This window comes from Sardina pilchardus, chromosome 19 (genome assembly GCF_963854185.1).
Source record: "Sardina pilchardus chromosome 19, fSarPil1.1, whole genome shotgun sequence".
Classification (NCBI taxonomy): domain Eukaryota; kingdom Metazoa; phylum Chordata; class Actinopteri; order Clupeiformes; family Clupeidae; genus Sardina; species Sardina pilchardus.
The window spans coordinates 12,699,534-12,717,896 of record NC_085012.1 but is presented as its reverse complement, the minus strand read 5'-3'; the positions used below and the strand labels follow the sequence as shown (position 1 = coordinate 12,717,896).

The 18,363-nt window shown below is 45.5% G+C and overlaps 1 protein-coding gene across 1 annotated transcript in view; it reads left to right on the top strand.

Annotated features, from left to right (window-relative positions):
• Window positions 1-18,180, top strand: part of bmp6 (bone morphogenetic protein 6) — a 39,396-nt gene extending 21,216 nt beyond the window's left edge. The window contains exons 4-8 of the mRNA XM_062520626.1: window positions 5,745-5,893; window positions 7,003-7,206; window positions 14,215-14,291; window positions 14,636-14,746; window positions 15,776-18,180. Coding sequence (XP_062376610.1) covers window positions 5,745-5,893; window positions 7,003-7,206; window positions 14,215-14,291; window positions 14,636-14,746; window positions 15,776-15,925 — 691 coding nt within the window. The 3' untranslated portion in view covers window positions 15,926-18,180. The remainder of the gene's footprint in view (window positions 1-5,744; window positions 5,894-7,002; window positions 7,207-14,214; window positions 14,292-14,635; window positions 14,747-15,775) is intronic.
• Window positions 18,181-18,363: the final 183 nt, after the last annotated feature.

The following is an 18,363-nucleotide window of genomic DNA, read 5'->3' as shown; positions in this document are numbered from 1 at the left end:
GTATTTATATTATGGCAGTGGGGGAGGGGGGAGGCAGCAAGCTTTCCATTGCAGTTAGTGGCAGAAGGTCCATCGCCGCTCCAGCAGGCGTGTGATTTCCAGTGTAGTATGCAATGTAAATAACTGGAGCCTTTTAGTCAGTCTGTCTGTCAGTATACAATAAACATCAAATGTAATCACAGCACGCATCAGAGTAGGATTTCGGTTCGACTTCATCACAGGAAAGCACATCTCTCGTTCAGAGTCTTGAATCTCTCATTAGATTTTCAAAGCCTTGGAACAGTTACACACAAAAAAACGGCTGCCATTTATCAGCATTCCGTTTCTCAACACTTTGGTGCTGGTCCTCTTGAGGGACAGGCCGTTTGAGGTGTGTTTGTGATTCTTAATCTTTTCTTGTAAACTGGGTGATAAATAGTTGACAGTTTCAAAGACGATAATGACATGAGTTGATTTATAGATGGCAAGGCTCTCTGTTTTGGACCACACATGTTGAGAGGAGCTCTCCTCGAGGTACACAGATATTACATACTGATAAGTTTGCTGTGTGTTCGTGGTGCACATTGTGCACAAGTGTTTTTAAACAGTGAGTTAAGATTGGTTTAGCAGAGAACCCAGAGTATGATTATAACAGGATCTGCAAAAGATTATGTTAAAGCAGCTCCTGTATAATAATGAGAGAATTACGTTGTTTTGAAGACACTTCATGGGATGTTAGCACTTAGCAGTCACCCTCTCAGACACAGACTCAGCAGAGCTCACTCTTTCTCTCTCTCTTTCTCTCCCTCCTTTCCTCTCTTTTCTCCCGGTCTCCTGGTGGGCGTCAGACTTCCAAAATGCTGGTTTTCTGCCATGTATTTTATGTAGACGGATGCCTGACCACAAGGCCCGACAAAAATAGAGTGACTTTACCGTCAAAAAGACGGCCAGGCCAACAAACGTCAAACATTTATATTGTGGGCAGTGGGAGGGAAAGCTTCTTCTGAGGGAGCCAGTGTCATGCCAGGATCTCGTATGCACTGTTGATAGGCATGTCAGCAGGACTCAAACATGAGGTTAGTCATCAGGATGCATTTTACATGAGAAACTGCCCCGACTTTAGCCCGATCATGTTTCAAGCCCAACAGTCAGACACGTGTCTTGCCCAAGACGACCCTGAACGTGGCATAGGTTTTAATTTGGGGGGGGGGGTCCAAAAATAGATCCAACCATCCACAAACCTTTTTACGTTTTACTCATCCGGTAAAACAGTAGCATGGGGATAACTAATAGTTTTCACCCCTTTCTGACTCTTTTATGGAATAGGACTTTTTTTTTTTTTAGTTCACATCATGAGGCACTTGTTTGCTTCATTCCTTGAACTTCACAATAGGTGCTTTGTTCGCCATTGCCCGGAGTGGGAGCCTTTTATTTTTAGAGATATTTGGAGATTAAAGGGACTCGTATATCTCGAATTACGGCTGTATTGTAGGACATAGTTTACCTTGAAGGAAATTATAGCTTGCATCTTTTTGTGGTATTTCGGGGTTGAAGTGCTTTGTGTGTGCAAATCCCTGTTGCTCTGTGGGCTGCAGAAGGTATTTGCTTAACAAATGGATTAATTTGCAAGACTGTCGAGTTTTAAAGACATGATTGCTAAGATTACGGGTTGCAATCTTTTTATAAGGACGTTGGTAGAAGAAGGTGAGAGATTGTAATGTGACTCATGCACAAGCATACCTCTCTGAAGTCATCCCAGGTTATGGTGTTAGTTTCGACGTGGACGCAACAGGTGTTTGAGAGAAAGCTGAGCATACAAAACTGTTACTGCTCTCTCGCTCTCTTTCTCTCCCTCTCTCTCACATATACACACACACACACACACACACACACACACACACACACACTCACACACAATGTTACTGTAATGTCTATTACAGTGATTACTGGTAAGCTGTGATTGAGACATATCAGCAGATTACTACAAGTAGCCTATTTGCTTATCTGACAAAAGACCTGTTTATCTCATTAAAAGTAGACGATTAGCACAAAAAATGGGAACAGAGTCTGCAACTATTTACATGCAGAGGTTGTTGACATTTTTTGCCGTATAACGACCCTCTGTTTTAGAGGTTTGATTTGTTATGTATAACTTATGTATACATGATGTATACATTGTTTCAAATGATTTGTAGTCTTTACTGTTGACAATTTGTTGTTCCCTAATGCAAAAGGCCTAAGTTTATGGAAAGTTTCGCTTTTTCCAAACGTGAAAACAAGATTTATCCCGTCATATGCATGTCACGCCAGTAGAAAGCCATCGACACAGACCTCAAGCCGACGCATGTTGACTTAAGCAAGTGACAGAACCAGTAAACAGATAAAATATGTAAACAAACCAACCCTAAACACATAAACAGCCTTTGACCTTATTATTGGATAGCCTTTGGATTTTCCATTGGCACATTTGGCTGAATGTTTGAACCCGTGCTTGATTAGATTATGAACCTTTCCCTGTTTTAAGGTCAGCTCAAGCTAGCGAAATCCAGGGTGAAAGTTCCCTGGTTCCTACAACTCTGAATTTAGGAAGAGAGTGTGCTTGATGAACATGACGGTTGCCAAAGTACAGAATGGCCTTTTTTTTCACAGACTGTCTTGTAGCTAACGTTTGTCTTCTCTGTGAGATACTAAGACTCTTAGTCTTGCATAGCAGTCCCTAACTTATATAAACAGCCATTCACACTCTATGTCATCTGCGTATTACACATATAAATCTCTACATGCTGTAATTTCCCGGCTATTAGCCGCGGCTTATACACTGATTTTGCAAAATTTCTTCAGTTATGAGGTTAATACACGGGGGCAGTTAATATGGTGTTAATATGGTTTTGTTTCTTTTAACTTGCATAAAACACTGTCCTGCGGCTTATACACAATGCGGCCTGTACATTATGCAGGGAATTATGGTATTCATACTATAGTAGATAATGATGTCTTTTCAGGCCAATAGAAATAGTGAAAAGAATGATGTGACAGAAGGATGCCCTTTGTGGACACTACAACCACTTAATCACTGAATTCATGTTTCATTCACACCCATGCGCCTCAGGTTTATACAATCATATATAACCCACAGGACAGTGTTTTATGTTAATTAGAAAAAAACAGACAAACCTGTATTAACTGTTAATCTGTGTATTATTAACCGCTGAATCAAGAATCAAGAAGAATGCTGAAAAGAAATGCATTCCCATGAATAGCCCTCCTGCACATATTAACCTCATTGCTGGAAAAAAATAGCAAAATGAATCTATAAACCTCGGTTGATAGTAAGGAAATTAACTGTACAGCCTGCATTCACAAACATTTGTGAAAGAATTGGTCATTCTGATGAACTCAGTGGGTTTAAGCGTGGCACTGTCACAGGAAGCACGAAGGAAAGTCCATAAAGACATGGATAGTGAGTTTGGTGTGGAAGAACTTGACTACTCCGCATAGAGCACTGACCTCAACCCCATCAAATACCTTTGGGATGAATTAACAGGATTGGGAGCCAGGCCTTCTCGTTCAACATCAGTGCCTGACCTCACAAATGCTATTCTGGATGAATGGGCAAAGTCCCTAGACACACCCCAAAATCTTGTGTCTCCAAAACCCTTCCCAGAGGAGTGGAAGCTGCTAGAGCTATCCTATGCCTATTGATGTAGAATGGGAGAAAAGCTCTTGTAGGTGTAAAGGCCATGTGTCCCAATATTGTGTCCATATAGTGTATGATTGCTGTATAAAAACATGGTATAGCAGTTTGTTTGTAAGGTATGGTGGAGAGGTGGTGTCCTGATGGCTTGATAATTAGTTGGACTAGGTTCAATTCCAGAACCTGCCATTGCAAGTCTGTTATTTTGGCTAAAAGCGTCTGCTAAAAAACAATCAACTTTAACTTTTTTGTCATTTGATAAGGGTAAGAAAATCATGAATTTAGCTTGGAAGGCTGTGAGATGGGGGTTGATTTTCCCCCAGTGCGGGCATGTGTGTTATTTTATGACGCATTATGCACTCTCTCTGGTAGGTGGACACCACTAGGTGCCATGAAAGTTATGGGTTCAGCTGGACGGCTCTCAGCCTCAGGCAGCACCCCCCCTGCCTGGCAGAACTGGCTAATCAGGGGTGCTAACACTTATGAGTCAGCATTAGCCAGCTAGGACGAGATGTGCATACGAACAGATGGAGACGGAGTGTGTGTGTGTGTGTGTGTGTGTGTGTGTGTGTGTGTGTGTGTGTGTGTGTGTGTGTGTGTGTGTGTGTGTGTGTGTGTGTGTGTGTGTGTGTGTGTGTGTGTGTGCGTGTGTATGTGCGCGTGCGTGCGTGCGTGCGTGCGTGTGTGTGTATGGTGGGATGAGGGGGAGGCCTTAAGAAGTATGGAAGTCTTGAGAGTGGCTCTAATTAACGACCAATAACGAGGGTCCACCGATGCATGACTGCAGGGGCATTCCCGGAACACCTGGGCGATTGTCCGCTTTGAAGTGCGGCGTGAGGAGGGGCCAGGGTGCCCTGCACTGTATCATTACTGTAATGGGGACGGGCTTCTTTGTGGTGCTGATGTTGTTTGTTCTTGAACCCACTGCCCCATGAGCCCGCGCCGTGCACTCCGAGTCCTTCTCCGCGGCCACTGGCTAGCCTGCGGACTGGACTTTTTTTTTTTTTTTTTCAAGCGTTGTTTCGCGTCCAGGCCAGCCTTGAGACGATGATTACGACACGCTGGCTCGGACGCATATGTATGATGGAAGTTAATTGTAGTGCTGCCTGTTTGAAGAATGCAAGCTGGGCTGGGCGGATTAACCTTTGTGGGATGGATCTGTCCTTCGGCAGATTGGTCACTCCGTGTTCCATCCAGATGATGGATTGTTTGGTGAGCATTTTTGCTGGGGTGTTTGTCTGCAATCATGTCTACAGTCAAGGATGAGTACTTTTGATGGGCTGGAATTCCAGTATTTCTAAATATAAAGACGATCAGGCACCAGGTGCTGGAAACAGCAGATGCAGGCTGCAAAGAAGGTGCCAGGAACTGGTGGTCATGGCAACTGTGAGAAGTAAAAATAAAAACAATTTTGATCATGTTTTAGAACACATTGTCATCCCTTTCCTCATAGAGTCTGAATTTGTGATCCTTTTTAGCCTCCGGGATGCTGCACACTTCCTCAAGCTTAAAGGTCCAGTCAGCAATTCTGAATTCTGATAAAAAAAAATTGTTGACATTTGAGCTCAGCATCCTAACAAACACACCACTGCCTTAACACGCTTCTGAGGAAATGTTGCTGATTGGCTGGAATCGTGTTGTTCAGTCCAAGCCACATTGTTTCCCATTTACCAAGTCAGGCCTGTTTGTGAACACTATGTTTTGTGCTCTCACACAGAATGCGGTCCACAAGTAGAATTTTCCCAAATTTGTAAAACAATTTTTACTGGATTTGGGGGGCAGGGGGTGTTGCGCAAGCTATACCGTGGGTGTCCCATACCATGATCAGGCTCATGGGGATCCAGGTTTGAGTCTGGCCTGAGGTCATTTCCTGAACCCTCTCCCACTCACTTCCTGTCATCTCTTTAGCGTCCTGTCGAATAAAGGCTAAAAGGTCTGAAAAAAATATTTGTTAAAAAATGCACTGGCTCGGAGTCCTTGACTGTCCCTCTGGATTGTAACTTTGTCCCTCTCCCTCTCTCTGTGTGTGTGTGTGTACTCACCATCGTGACCTGACCTGTGCTTCCCGCAGGGACTCGGACCTTTTCCTGCTGGAGTCCAGGAGGCTGTGGGCGGCCCAGGAAGGCTGGCTGGAGTTCGACATCACCGCCACCAGCAACTTGTGGGTGATGAGTCCAGATCACAACTTGGGGCTTCAGATCAGCGTGGAGACCCTCAGTGGTAAGGCCTCAAAACTCAGGAACCGCAAAACTTCAAACAAATCAGCCAGCGATTTGATCGTGTTTTGGCGTAGAATATCTACAGCATTTAATTCAGTTAGATGGCTGTGTTGAGAGAAGGGAAGCATTTGGACTGGGATATATTAATTTTCCATCCATGGTCTTGCTCCAGTAAAAATTCCTAGAGTTCAACTGAAAGAACACAGAGCTATCAACTGTTATGGGCGCAATTCCCAGAGAAAATCCTGAATGTAATCCCACAGAGTATCACTGACATTGATACCCTTTGTACTGCAAGATGCTTTAAAATAAGTTTTACCGTTTATGATATTATATCAAAAAGTAGTGGAGAGAAAAAAGAATACATTTCAGTACACTTTTATCAGTCCATAATAGTGTTGCCCAAATCATGATGTTCCACACCGCTTTTCTGGTATCAAGTCAGAAGCATTCAAAGCTCGCAATTAAGTCGAGGCTTTTATTCCAAGTGGCTTATGAAATTTTGAGGGCCAATATAAGTGCTTGAGCTCCCTGAGAACTGAACTCACGACCCGAGTTAACGACACCAGCTGATTTACAGAGATCTGACCTCTGACCTGGATCAGCTCCGAGTCAGAGGCCACTTTCGATCAGGTATCCTTCAATAAGCACAAACAGAGAAGAGCCCTCGTTACGCAGGCTTATACATTTGCTTACATTTTCATGTATTGATACAGTAGGCTAGTATTGATAGGTGAATAGATGAAAATTTACAAGTATACATCAATTATATTACAAGGCCCATTGTCCCCGGAGCAACTCGGGATTAAGTGCCTTGCTCAAGGGTACAACGGTGGATGCTGGGAATTGAACCCACAACTTTTCAGGCTACTGCATGCTAGCCCAGTTCCTTAGCCACTACGCTACCACCACCAAATTGAGGAACTGTTTGGTCCTGGCTGTAGATTGAAGACTATTGGAGATGCTGGGTTTGGTGAGGAGATAGAGAATCTGTTAAAATCTATGCGAAAGTGAGGAGGTTGCGATTATAATATTCACACCAGTTGAAGACTTTTGCTCCCCTCTGTTGTTGTGTTGCATCCATCTTGTCTGTTTTTGTTTGTGGCGCAGGACAGAGCATCAGCCCCAAGGAGGCCGGGCTGGTAGGCCGTGACGGGGCTATGGAGAGGCAGCCCTTCATGGTGGCCTTCTTCAAGGTGAGCGAGGTGCACGTCCGCTCCCCGCGCTCCGCAGGCCAAAACGGCAAACGGCGCCAGCAGAACCGCAACCGCTCCAACCAGCCACAGGACTCATCCCGTGGCGCTGGCCATACAGGTTAGTCCAAACAACCACCACCACACAAAAAACAAAACAAAACCAAAAAAAACACTTGCATTTGGTCTTCTTAATTCAGATAATCTCTGAATTAAATACATTTATTGGATAATAATAACACTAAGATTTATTTAGCAAAGGCAAGTTGATTCATTTCATGGTAAAATGTACTGCCTATTAATTGTCTTGCCTGATAGCCTAGCTGCCCTTGTCTGACAATATACAATATACGATATACTACTAGCATGTAACAAATGACTGTGGTGGCTGTTTAGTCAGCTCAACAGTGTAGAGAGTCCGGATCCAATGTGGTTTTAAAGAATACCTCCATCAATTCAGCCGAACTCCACAATATGTATTTATTTATTTGACCAGTTATTGCCTCAGTCATTTATTATTACCTCAATTATCCCTCAAGTTAAACCCTCCATGTCAATTTAATTGTTTTTTAGGGGCGTGCATTAGCTGCTTAGGCAGGGAAACAAAATGGCGCACGCGGTTCCTGGAAGCGCCCTTGTTGAGTGATTGCGTATTGGCATTGTGGCCTTTCACTGACCCCGCCGAGGCAGTGTCAACAGGGCCACCGCTGAATAAGGTCTGAGCCTAATCCACTGCTATGTGGCCTCTGCTTCTCATTACGCTAGCCCTTTGAGGTGGTCGCTGAGACCAACATGACCGGCAGGTCCCTTGGCTTTGCGCTAATACCGGCTTGATCCAATGCTAATTTCACATGTGAGGGCTGCCCACGAAGGTTGAAAACCCAGACTCGTAAAGGCTGACTTAATGATCCCAGTTAAATATTTTCACTGCATCCACTGCATGCTGTGTTGGTCAGTTATATAAACGGCTACTTAAATTCATCACAAATGCTTTTCGACTTCAAAAAACAAGTCACACTTCAGTAGCTTAGCCCTGTTGAGTAACAGATATGAGAATTTAAGCTGTATAGTGTTCAGATGTCTTTTTCTATTTTAGAAATTAATATTTAATTCCATTCACCTATATTGAAACTGAATTTGCACCCTTCTAAAACATTTCCCCATTACTCGTCTATGTTTCATGTACGGTTCTGTACAAAACACTCACACTATCATAATGCCCTGCTTTGCTAAACTTGCTAAACACAAACAGTGTGTCAAGTTAGGAGGCCATTTTTTATGTCACAAATAGCATAGCATAGTATAGCATAGCGTAGCCCTTTGGAGAGGGCTGTGGTTTGACTACCACTCCACTTCTCACTTGGCTGCTCCAGAGCCATCCATCATATTTGTGACCCTGCAATTAAACAGCATGCTGCAGAGAGCCCTGCCTCTTTCGTTCTCTCTCTCTGTGTGTGTGTGTGTGTGTGTGTGTGTGTGTGTGAGAGAGAGTGTGTATGTGTATGTGTGAGTGTGGCGGACACCTTGATCTTCTCTTCCGTTGTACAGTAGTGAAGTGACAGAAAAAAACAACAACAAAAAAAGAGAAAGCCCTTAAAACTTAGCACGCTATGTGCTTCGCTTAATGAGGAAAATCTGGTTAATTTGTCCTGAAGGGACTGGACTTTATGTAACCCGAAATATCAGCCCTGCTGATCCGTTGCACCACTAGGGATGTCTGGAGCGTAAATATTTAGATTCCGCAGAGGAAGTTGCGAGGCCCTTGCGACAGCGGTCTCAGCGTGGCCTTGCCGGAGCAGTGGGAGGCATATGGTTCCAATACACCATTTCTCATCTCGGCCGGCCTTGCTGGACAGCCAGCCGGCCGGCCGGCCGGCACCCCACACAAGTGGCACATCCTTCTGGTAGTTTTTTCGAGACACTAACGTGTGAGAATGGCCTATTGTTCTCTTTCAACGTTGTCAGCACGCGTGTTCCAAAGCCCCCCCTCGAGGGCTCAATTTCACAATCAGCCATTCAGGAGCGGGAGCGGGAGCGGACTCTGTGCGTACGCGGCTAGAGTGTCGCCTGCTTGCTCCTTTCACAGTCCTCAGGTGTCGTGAAATATTCAGCCGAGCCGCACAATACGACACCTCCAAGGATAATTTAGGGGTTTAGGCAGAGCCGTTATAGAATCTGGGCTTTGCCCTCTCTGCGCAGGGAGTTAATGACCATCTACCTACGCAAACGCGGCAACGCTAGCCTGCCCCTGGACCTGTAATTACCCCTAGCCAGTCATTAGCTGAGCGCTAAGGCGGCCGAGTGAGCTAACAGTATCGCTTAAAAGAATCATAATAACACGGCAGTGTCCAGCTGTGTTTTTTCATCTTGACCCTCCCCTCCAGGTCCTCTCCTTTTGTTTACTGTCGGTGTAATTAGACATTGGCGAGCTCGGCGGAGGGAGGCCTAATAACCACAGTGATGAAAGACAGGAAGACAGATAAAGCTCTCACATGGACACGGCAGACAACAGCCACATTCTCTTTCATGTCTTCATGGGAGTTGGGAGAGGGGCTCAGGGGCTTCTCTCTCTCCCCTCCGTCTAGTTCCTGTCCTCCCCCTGCATGGCCCTGGCTGGGGCTGGGTCTACGTTGGGTGACTTTTTTATTTTTTTGTTCCCCCCTTACATGGATACTCTGTCACTGCCTCGACAAGTACACCATGGCCTCCCGTAATTGGCACTGTTAAAAAGCGACAGGTTTTTCAGGCAACCGTTGTCATGGAAAAATTTTAGAATGAACAAAAGGAAGAGAAAAAAAAACAGTGACAGTTTTAAAGTGGGTTTCATGTGGTCAGGATCTTATAAAAAAACCTTGAACATAAAAAGGGAACGATTTGATTGCCGGTTTTAAAAAATTATACATCCAAGTCTGCTCAAATCTGAAAGATTTCGGGAGTAGCCAGTTGGGGTCGGGGGGCAGTATTATTGGAAGCAAGGAGTGATTCATTAAAGTTTCAGTACATCATAAATTTGAATTCTTTACAGGCTCACATAGTCATGGTGAGCATGTGGATTTCACAGGCCTGCCGAGTGTCGGTCCTGTCGCGATAAGTAAGGGGGTCTCTGGGGTTTGGGGGCCGAGTGTTACCCAACGGGCCTTGGCTCTCTGCAGTGGCCGTGTGGCGTAAAATTTTACTGGCAGGAAGGAGAGAGGTGCTTTATGGGTACCACAAATCTGGCCTTTACACTCTATGAAACTCCACACTAAATATCACCTTTATTCCCCTTAAAGGTCCCCCGACTGTAAATAACCGTGCCCATAAAGATGGCGAAACCTTGTTAAAGTGTGTGTGTGTGTGTGTGTGTGTGTGTGTACATGTGTGTGCATGTGTGTTCTGGAGTGATGGATTTGTAAACGTGTGTGTGTGTGTGTGTGTGTGTGTGTGTGTGGTGTGGGGTTAGCTGTGTTGGGGTGGAAGGTTATGGGGTGTGAGCATGATGGCACGAGTGTGTGTGTATACGCATGTTAGGGTAACGTGCGTAAGTGAGAGTGTGTGTTTCTGTGTGTGTGTTTGTGTGTTTACCACATTGCAACATGGCGTCCACACTTCTTTTTGCACTCACTAACCTCCCTGTCCCAGCTGAGGCTTAGCATCTGCCTTGTTGTGTACCAGGCGTGAGCTCTGGTGGCACACACACACACACACACACACACACACACACACACACACACACACACACACACACACACACACACACACACACACACACAGGGCCTTTTTCTGGGCTGCTGACTAATGCATGGGTGGTACGGGCTCGGTCACCCTCCTGTGAATCGCCTGAGGCCTGAATGTCACGCTCTGTAAACGGCCCCACCCTCAATGTGTGTGTACGCGTGTGTGTATGTATGTGTGTGTGTGTGTATGCGTGTGTGTGTGTCTGTGTGAAGGTGAGGTATAGGGGGTCTGGGTGAAAGAGGGCATCGCTGAATAAAGGTGAGTCCCCCAGAGGGAGCGGGGCCTAAACGAGCCCCCCGGGGCCCCCGGTAACGGGGCGGATTTATCCCGGTAAATATTTACCCTCTGGGAGGCACGCCGGCGTGGCGGGAAAAAACCCAAACAGTGGGCCGGGGCGGCCGGGGCGGCCAGGGGCACAGCGGCGGCGGCGGTGTCGGCCTGTGGTACAAACAGAGGGGAAGCCATACATGTTGGGACGGCAGCCGTACTGCCCCGAACCAGGCAGGGGGCTGAGGACCGCGACACGGACTCACTCACTCACACACACACACACACACACACACACACACACACACACACGTATACATACTCACACATATACACATTAGTTTACACACACACACACACGCACGCACACACACACACACACACACACACACACACACACACACACACACACACTCAGACTTGGACACAGACTCATATACAGTACACAGAAACACACAGAAACACACACACACACACGCACACACACACACACACACACAAACACACACATACAGACTCATATACACAGACTCGCTCGCGCACACACACACACACACACACACACACACACACACACACACACACACACATTCACAGGCCCTATGCTGTTCCAGCACTGACCACAAGCAGGGCTAACTTTAGACGTTAACGAGCCAAAAAAAAGGAGAAAGTAAACCAGCCACTGGACGCAGTTGTTCCAAATGCAGCTCTGTTTCTCTCTCTCTCTCTCTCTCGCTCTGCTTTTCTCAACTAAAACAGGAAGAAGCGGGTGTGTGAGGCCCTGAACGGGAAACACCTGAGTGTTTGGAAGTGTTTGCTCCGCTGCGAACGGGGTGACCGTGCAGGGGCCAGGCTACCAAAGTCTCCTTGTCATCAGACTCTGTATTAGGTTCCCTCGGCTGGAACCTCGCATCATGTGACCATCAGGCTGGAATTCCGGAATCCCATTGTTGATTGGGAAAGGGTGTGGGCGCTCTTACTGTAGGATATGTCCGATTATGAAACCATTCTGTTTTTCTGTAGTGTATTGCACTGGACGTATGCTGAAGGCTCTGACTGCTTTAATGATGTGTGGGTGGGAAAGCTCACAGTATCATTTGTCGTGTTTTTCACTCACACCCACTCATGATTTCATTCCAAACCTCAACAGTTTATCAAGATGGCATTCTACAAGCAAGCCTTGACTTCTTGTTTGACTGGATTCCCATGAAAAATGACATAGCTTTCCCGTGAACAGTAGAAGTGCCTCTATTCATTTGCGGTATTGTTAGTTGGCCTTGCCCCAGGTTTGCGTGTCAGAGCTCAGGCAAAAGCACTCCGTTTTGTGTGCATTCTGACTACAAGCAAATTCAATTGACTTACATCATAATGTCATTACCGCCCATGAATTATAGTTCTCATTAGCATTGGAGCTTATGTCGCTCTCCTGACATGAAAACAAATAGAGTGGTCAGTCACTCACTGAATGTGCCAGTGAGATCCATGACTGCACTAAACGTGTGAGCATGCCTGTGGTTGTGTGTTTTTAGTGTGAGCGAGTGTGTGTGTGTGTGTGTGTGTGTGTGTGTGTGTGTGTGTGTCTGTCTGTGTGTGTGTGTGTGTGTGTGTGTGTGTGTGTGTGTATGTGTATGTGTGTGCATATGTATTTACTATATAGTATATAGTGTGTGTGTGTGTGTGTGTAAGGGAGAGAGAGAGAGAGTGTGTGTGTGTGTGTGTGTGCTTGAGGCAGCTGTGCATGAAACACCGGGTACTGGACTTGACAGTGAGCAAGTGCCAGTCAGCAGCCAGCTGCCTAAATAAATCTGCCTCAGCGAGTAAGTCCGTCTGTCCGTCCTTCAGCCCGTCTGACCACTCAGGCAGCGGCAGCGACGACGAGTCTGACTCGTCCCTGTCCGCCCTCTGCACTCCCTGGCACTTAAAACGGCGCCCCTCGACCCTGTCCGAGCTCGTCCATCTTTTCGCACTCCCTGGCACGCCTCCGGCAGGGTGCCCGCAGGGTCCTGGCACTCGCTGCTGCCCCAGGCAGGGGTGGACGTTGGCGCTGGAGCCGGAGCAGGAGCTGAATAACAGGATGTGATTGCACTGGGTCCCACTAGCTGATATCATAGCTCTCGCTCTTTCTCTTCCCCTGTCTCTCTCTCTTTTTCTCTCTCTCTCTCTCGCTGTCTCTGTTTCTTTCTCTCTCTCTCTCTCTCTCTCTCTGTTCCACTCCCAATTCAACCCTTGCAAGAAAAAAATAATCACAACCCCATACATACGCACTCACACACACACACACACACACACACACACAAAAGTGTACAGCACACTCACGGCGAGAGAGAGAGAGAGAGAGAGAGGGAGACAGAAAGAGAGAGAGAGAGAGGGGGAGAGAGAGCGTCAGTGGAAAGAACGAGTCACCGGTTTTGACTTGAGAGCGGCGGCCCGTGCCAACGATGACCTTTCCCTGTGCTCCGCGGGCCCTACCTGATGCTGACACACGGCATAGGGCAAGTGGGCGGGCCCGCACGGAGATAATTAAAACAAACTGCCGCGGCGAGGGGAAAAATAAATGTCATCAGTGACACGTCCAGCCGTGTCCAGCGCCGCGTAGCACACAAACACAGGGCGAGAGGGCCGAGGGAGAGAGTCTGCGGACGGACACAGTGGCTCTCTGGTTCTCTCTGCTTCTCCCCTTTCGCTGGCGGGTATGAGAAAAAAAATAAAGCAGGGCCGCTGCGTAGCGCATGAGAGTGATGTTATAATTTCTGATGTTAAATAATTGGTTGTTCGTGACCGCCACAAGGTTGTCCTTTGTCGCTATTAATCTTTTTCGAGGACAGGAAATGATTTACTCGAGAAATTTAGTGCGCTATAAGTCAAGCCAATGTCCTTTCCGCGGTGGAGAATGCATGAATTTTACATGAAGTGGTTTTACACCTGTTTCACTTCTCTCTCCCTCCCTCCCTCTCTCTCTCTCTCTCTCTCTTTCTCTCTCCTGCTCTCTCAAACATACGCATACACACACCTACACACACTCACTCAAACACACAAACCTACTCACTACACACACATCACACATCTCTTTCTTGCTCTCTCTCTCTCTCTCTCTCTCTCTCTCTCTCACACACACACACATTTCCCTCTCTCTCCTGTTGTTTAGATTACAACAGCAGCGACCAGAAGACGGCTTGCAGGAGGCACGAGCTCTATGTGAGCTTCAGAGAGCTGGGCTGGCAGGTAATGGCTCCCTTCCCCTTCAGTACACACACACACTAGCAGACCCACATCCAGATCCAGACTGTGCACCAGACCCAGGCCTGACAGGTGCAGTCGAGGCTGTCCTCCTCAGGAGAGACATTTCCCCACCAGAGAAATCAGAGCGGGAAAAATGTCTCACATGAGCTAAAAAATGAACTGCCAACTCAAAGTTTGAACGATAATTACATTAACAAACACACTTCGTTTTGGTTTGAAGGTGTGTGTGTGTGGGGGTGTCTGTAGAAAAATGGGTCATAGCATACGGTTAGGGGTGTTTTATTCACAGTTGTTGTAAAATGTGTGTGTTTTATTGCCTGGGTTAGGACTGGATTATCGCACCCGAGGGCTACGCGGCGAACTACTGTGATGGAGAATGCTCCTTCCCCCTCAACGCTCACATGAACGCCACCAACCACGCCATCGTGCAAACACTGGTAAGCTGACCAGTCACTTATTTGATCCTATTTAGGTCTTATATGATCTAAAAATCTAAAATCAATAATATTCATGACAAAAAACCCCATTAAGCTTCACCTCAGACAGTGCTCTAATGTACACAGCCTTTTGTCTTTATACAGGATGAACAGAGATTTGAATGATGAGGCAGGACAACTATGAGGTTGTCTTTATACTGTATAGTCAGATGGATATTACAGGCAATATGCAGACAACCAAGAGGGAATTTGTCTTAAATATGGGCGGGAACAATTGGATAGAAATGTGAGGGTGCAAACCCAAAACCAGTACCTCACAAAAACAGAGCTCAGTCGGCCTACCAAGAGGAAATGACAAAGTGCTGATCTCAATTTGGAGACAGGTTTGTTAGCTGCAGAATTCCCCAGCATCAACTGCCAGAAACTCATTGTGTTTTCTCAAGAGAAGCACTATGGCCCCAAAGTAACCATTAGCAGTCACTGTCTTGCTCAGAAGGATCACCTACAAAGTCTATATAACACATCATCAAGCTTATATGTGGGGTAAAGGCGATGATATGAGTAAAGAGTAGCCAAGATACACACATTTGAGCTACGTTTGAGTATAGTGTGGGTTAACATGCTATGATAGACGTTTATGGGAGGTGAATGTATGACCGAATAAATGAATAAATGTGTCTGAAATTAAGTCTATGATGCGGAGGAGATTAGGTTCAGGAAATGTATTATGACATTGCATGATGGATTCTAAAACAAGTCATATAAGGTCTAATACTGTACATCAAATCAGCAAGAAAACATGATGATGGTTTGGGTGTATGTCTGGAGTAATTAATCCGTAACTTCTAGTATTTGTTATTAATAATGTCCTTGTTATTAATAATAAACTTGCACTATACATTTAAATTGAATTAAAATCTGGCCTTCCACCCCATCCAGTATCAAAGTGGCAACTGGAAACTGGCATTTTAATTTAAGTCTAACCTTGAATTTAGTATGATATTGACCATGGGTCCCTTCTCCCCTCAGGTGCATCTCATGAACCCAGAGAACGTGCCCAAGCCCTGCTGCGCGCCGACCAAGCTGCACGCCATCTCCGTCCTCTACTTCGACGACAACTCCAACGTCATCCTCAAGAAGTACAAGAACATGGTGGTGCGGGCCTGTGGCTGCCACTGACGACCCAGACCGCCGTTCTGCCCTCCGCATCCTGTCTTTCCCTCTCAACACCCCCCCCCCCTGCCCAACGGCTGCAGCTGAGACACACAGACACAATGGAAATGTGCCACCCCTCCACTCCCACCCCCTCTACCCACCTTCCCAGTGGATCAGAAAGAGCAAGAGACTGCTAGAAGGACAATGACCTGAGATACGTGCTGCTTTTCACCTTCTCATTCCCTTGAGACATTTTTAAGTTCTCACGCAGAGACCTTTTAAAGACTCAAAATTTCCTTGACCGAAGAGGAAGTGGACAGCTATATCCGAGTGCTGAGAGCCAATCGTGCCTTACGTCGTTGTGAGGCAATCATAGTTACAAGACACAGAAAAACACAACTTACCTTATTAGTCCATACATCCTATACAACCTTATACAGATATGTATACTGTATCAGACTAACCAAAGCTTGATTTTAACATACACAATCCAGTTGAAATCTAAAGAATTATATGTCATCGTACACAAGAGTAGAAATGCAGAAATTTGGACATACCCCCCCCCCCCCTCCCCCTGTTTCTTGTTGTATATTTTAAGCCATTTACAACCGTAATCATCTTTCTAAAATACACAGCAAGCTGAACTTGGTTGAACCAAAAGCTACCAGATGCTATTTTAGCTCTAAACAAATCCGCTTATTTTCAGTCCGTCAATATTTGCCTTACCCTACCTGTGGTTTACTTACACCAAGTTGGCTCAAGTGGTTTCAAGCTTCGACGGAACTGAAGTGAACTGAACAACTCTTCCAAAGTGCTGAGGAGAAAACCATTCTGTTTCAGCCTTCCCCGGCACAGTGCATTTAGAACTCAATTTCCCATCACACACCTGGCCTGATTAAATATTTCCGTTTATATATATAATATGCATTACAAACCAAACTTGATTATTATCAAAGGGTGAAAAGGCTGTTTGTGCATACCCTACCTTTTTTCAGACTTATTGTCTAATTTTGTTGTAACAATCAATGTTAAAAGCACCAAATGACCAGACCAACTGCAATTTCCCCTTGTTGAGAGTATTGTTTTAAGGTACACAGCCCCCCCCCCCCCCCCCCCTCAACAAGCTGAGGAGTCTACTGAAGAGTTACAAGTGGCGCTAAATCCCCCTCTTTTGGCCTCTTAACCACAGTTATGAAATATACCTCCCGACGCAAGCTGCTGTTTACGTCTCTCAATCATGTCCAGACGTTTGTTTGTAAATACTTGTACATTTTTCTGCTTATTTATTGCACCTCTTTTAAGAAGAAGAAAAAAACCACATCAAATGCCATCTCATGGAGACAAGACAAAACAGAGAAAGACAGCTATTTTTGGAAAAAAAGACTTTTTATTACGAAATGTTCTCGTTACAACTTTCCATCAGTTTTCTTTTTTTTGTACAAAAAAAAAAAAATCATCATCATGGGCAGTTCATGTACATCCCACTTGCGAGGAGAAAATACTGCTTTTTCTGTCACTGGAGTCTGACTACAACATGTGCTATCCATAAAGATTTTTACTTTGAGCGAGTAGTTTCCCTTCTTCATGCTTTCCAATTCCCCTCATTCTCTTTGCATGTTGAGTATTCAACTCTCTCTAAGTGCAGCAAATTAAAACAAACAAACCAAAACAAAAAAAAAAAGAAATCTGGAGAAGTTTGCAACTCTGCTGCACTTAATGCCAAAGACGAGATAGGACCACACATGCTGTAAACAAGTGCAGTCTGAACTCCGGTCTCATTCTTGCTCACCCTCATGTAACAAAACAGTTCTGGGCAAAATTATCTGTATACACACGTTCAATTGTGAAGATCGGCAATGAAAAGCAGTTGGGTGAGTGAGTACATAAGAATGGGCCCTTTCAGAGAAACTAATGTGCCAAGACTGACTGGCTTTAATCTCCCACCAGAGCAACCATTCTTCAATTTGTTTGTATGTCTCTGTGCAGTTTATAAAACTGTTATCCTGAGGTACAATACTACAGTATTTTGTAGAACTTCAAAAAGGTCACCCTTTTCCCCCCAAATTAATGTATGTGTTTTTGCACTGGTTCCGAATGTGCAGACTGCAGAGACAAAAGGGTGAGGTTGTTCAGACTCGGGTGGTGCACTAATGCATCTGGTCGTCCTGACATACACGGCTCTGCTATGGGGCCCCATGACTCATACAAAATCAGTATGCAACACACACATACATACGCTGTGTATATGAGGTTTGTGAGGACATAAAAAAAAAAAAGAATGAATGGGACAAAACATCTAAAAAGTCCACACAGATGCAACCAACAGAAAGGACAGTGCAGTCAGTCGACACGAGGCATGATATGCGTGATCTTCTCGCTCATTCCATCACAGTATAAGCTAACACTCAGCAGATCAGAGTTGTTTTCCCTTCCCTTCCCTTCCCCGTACACTGTACACATTC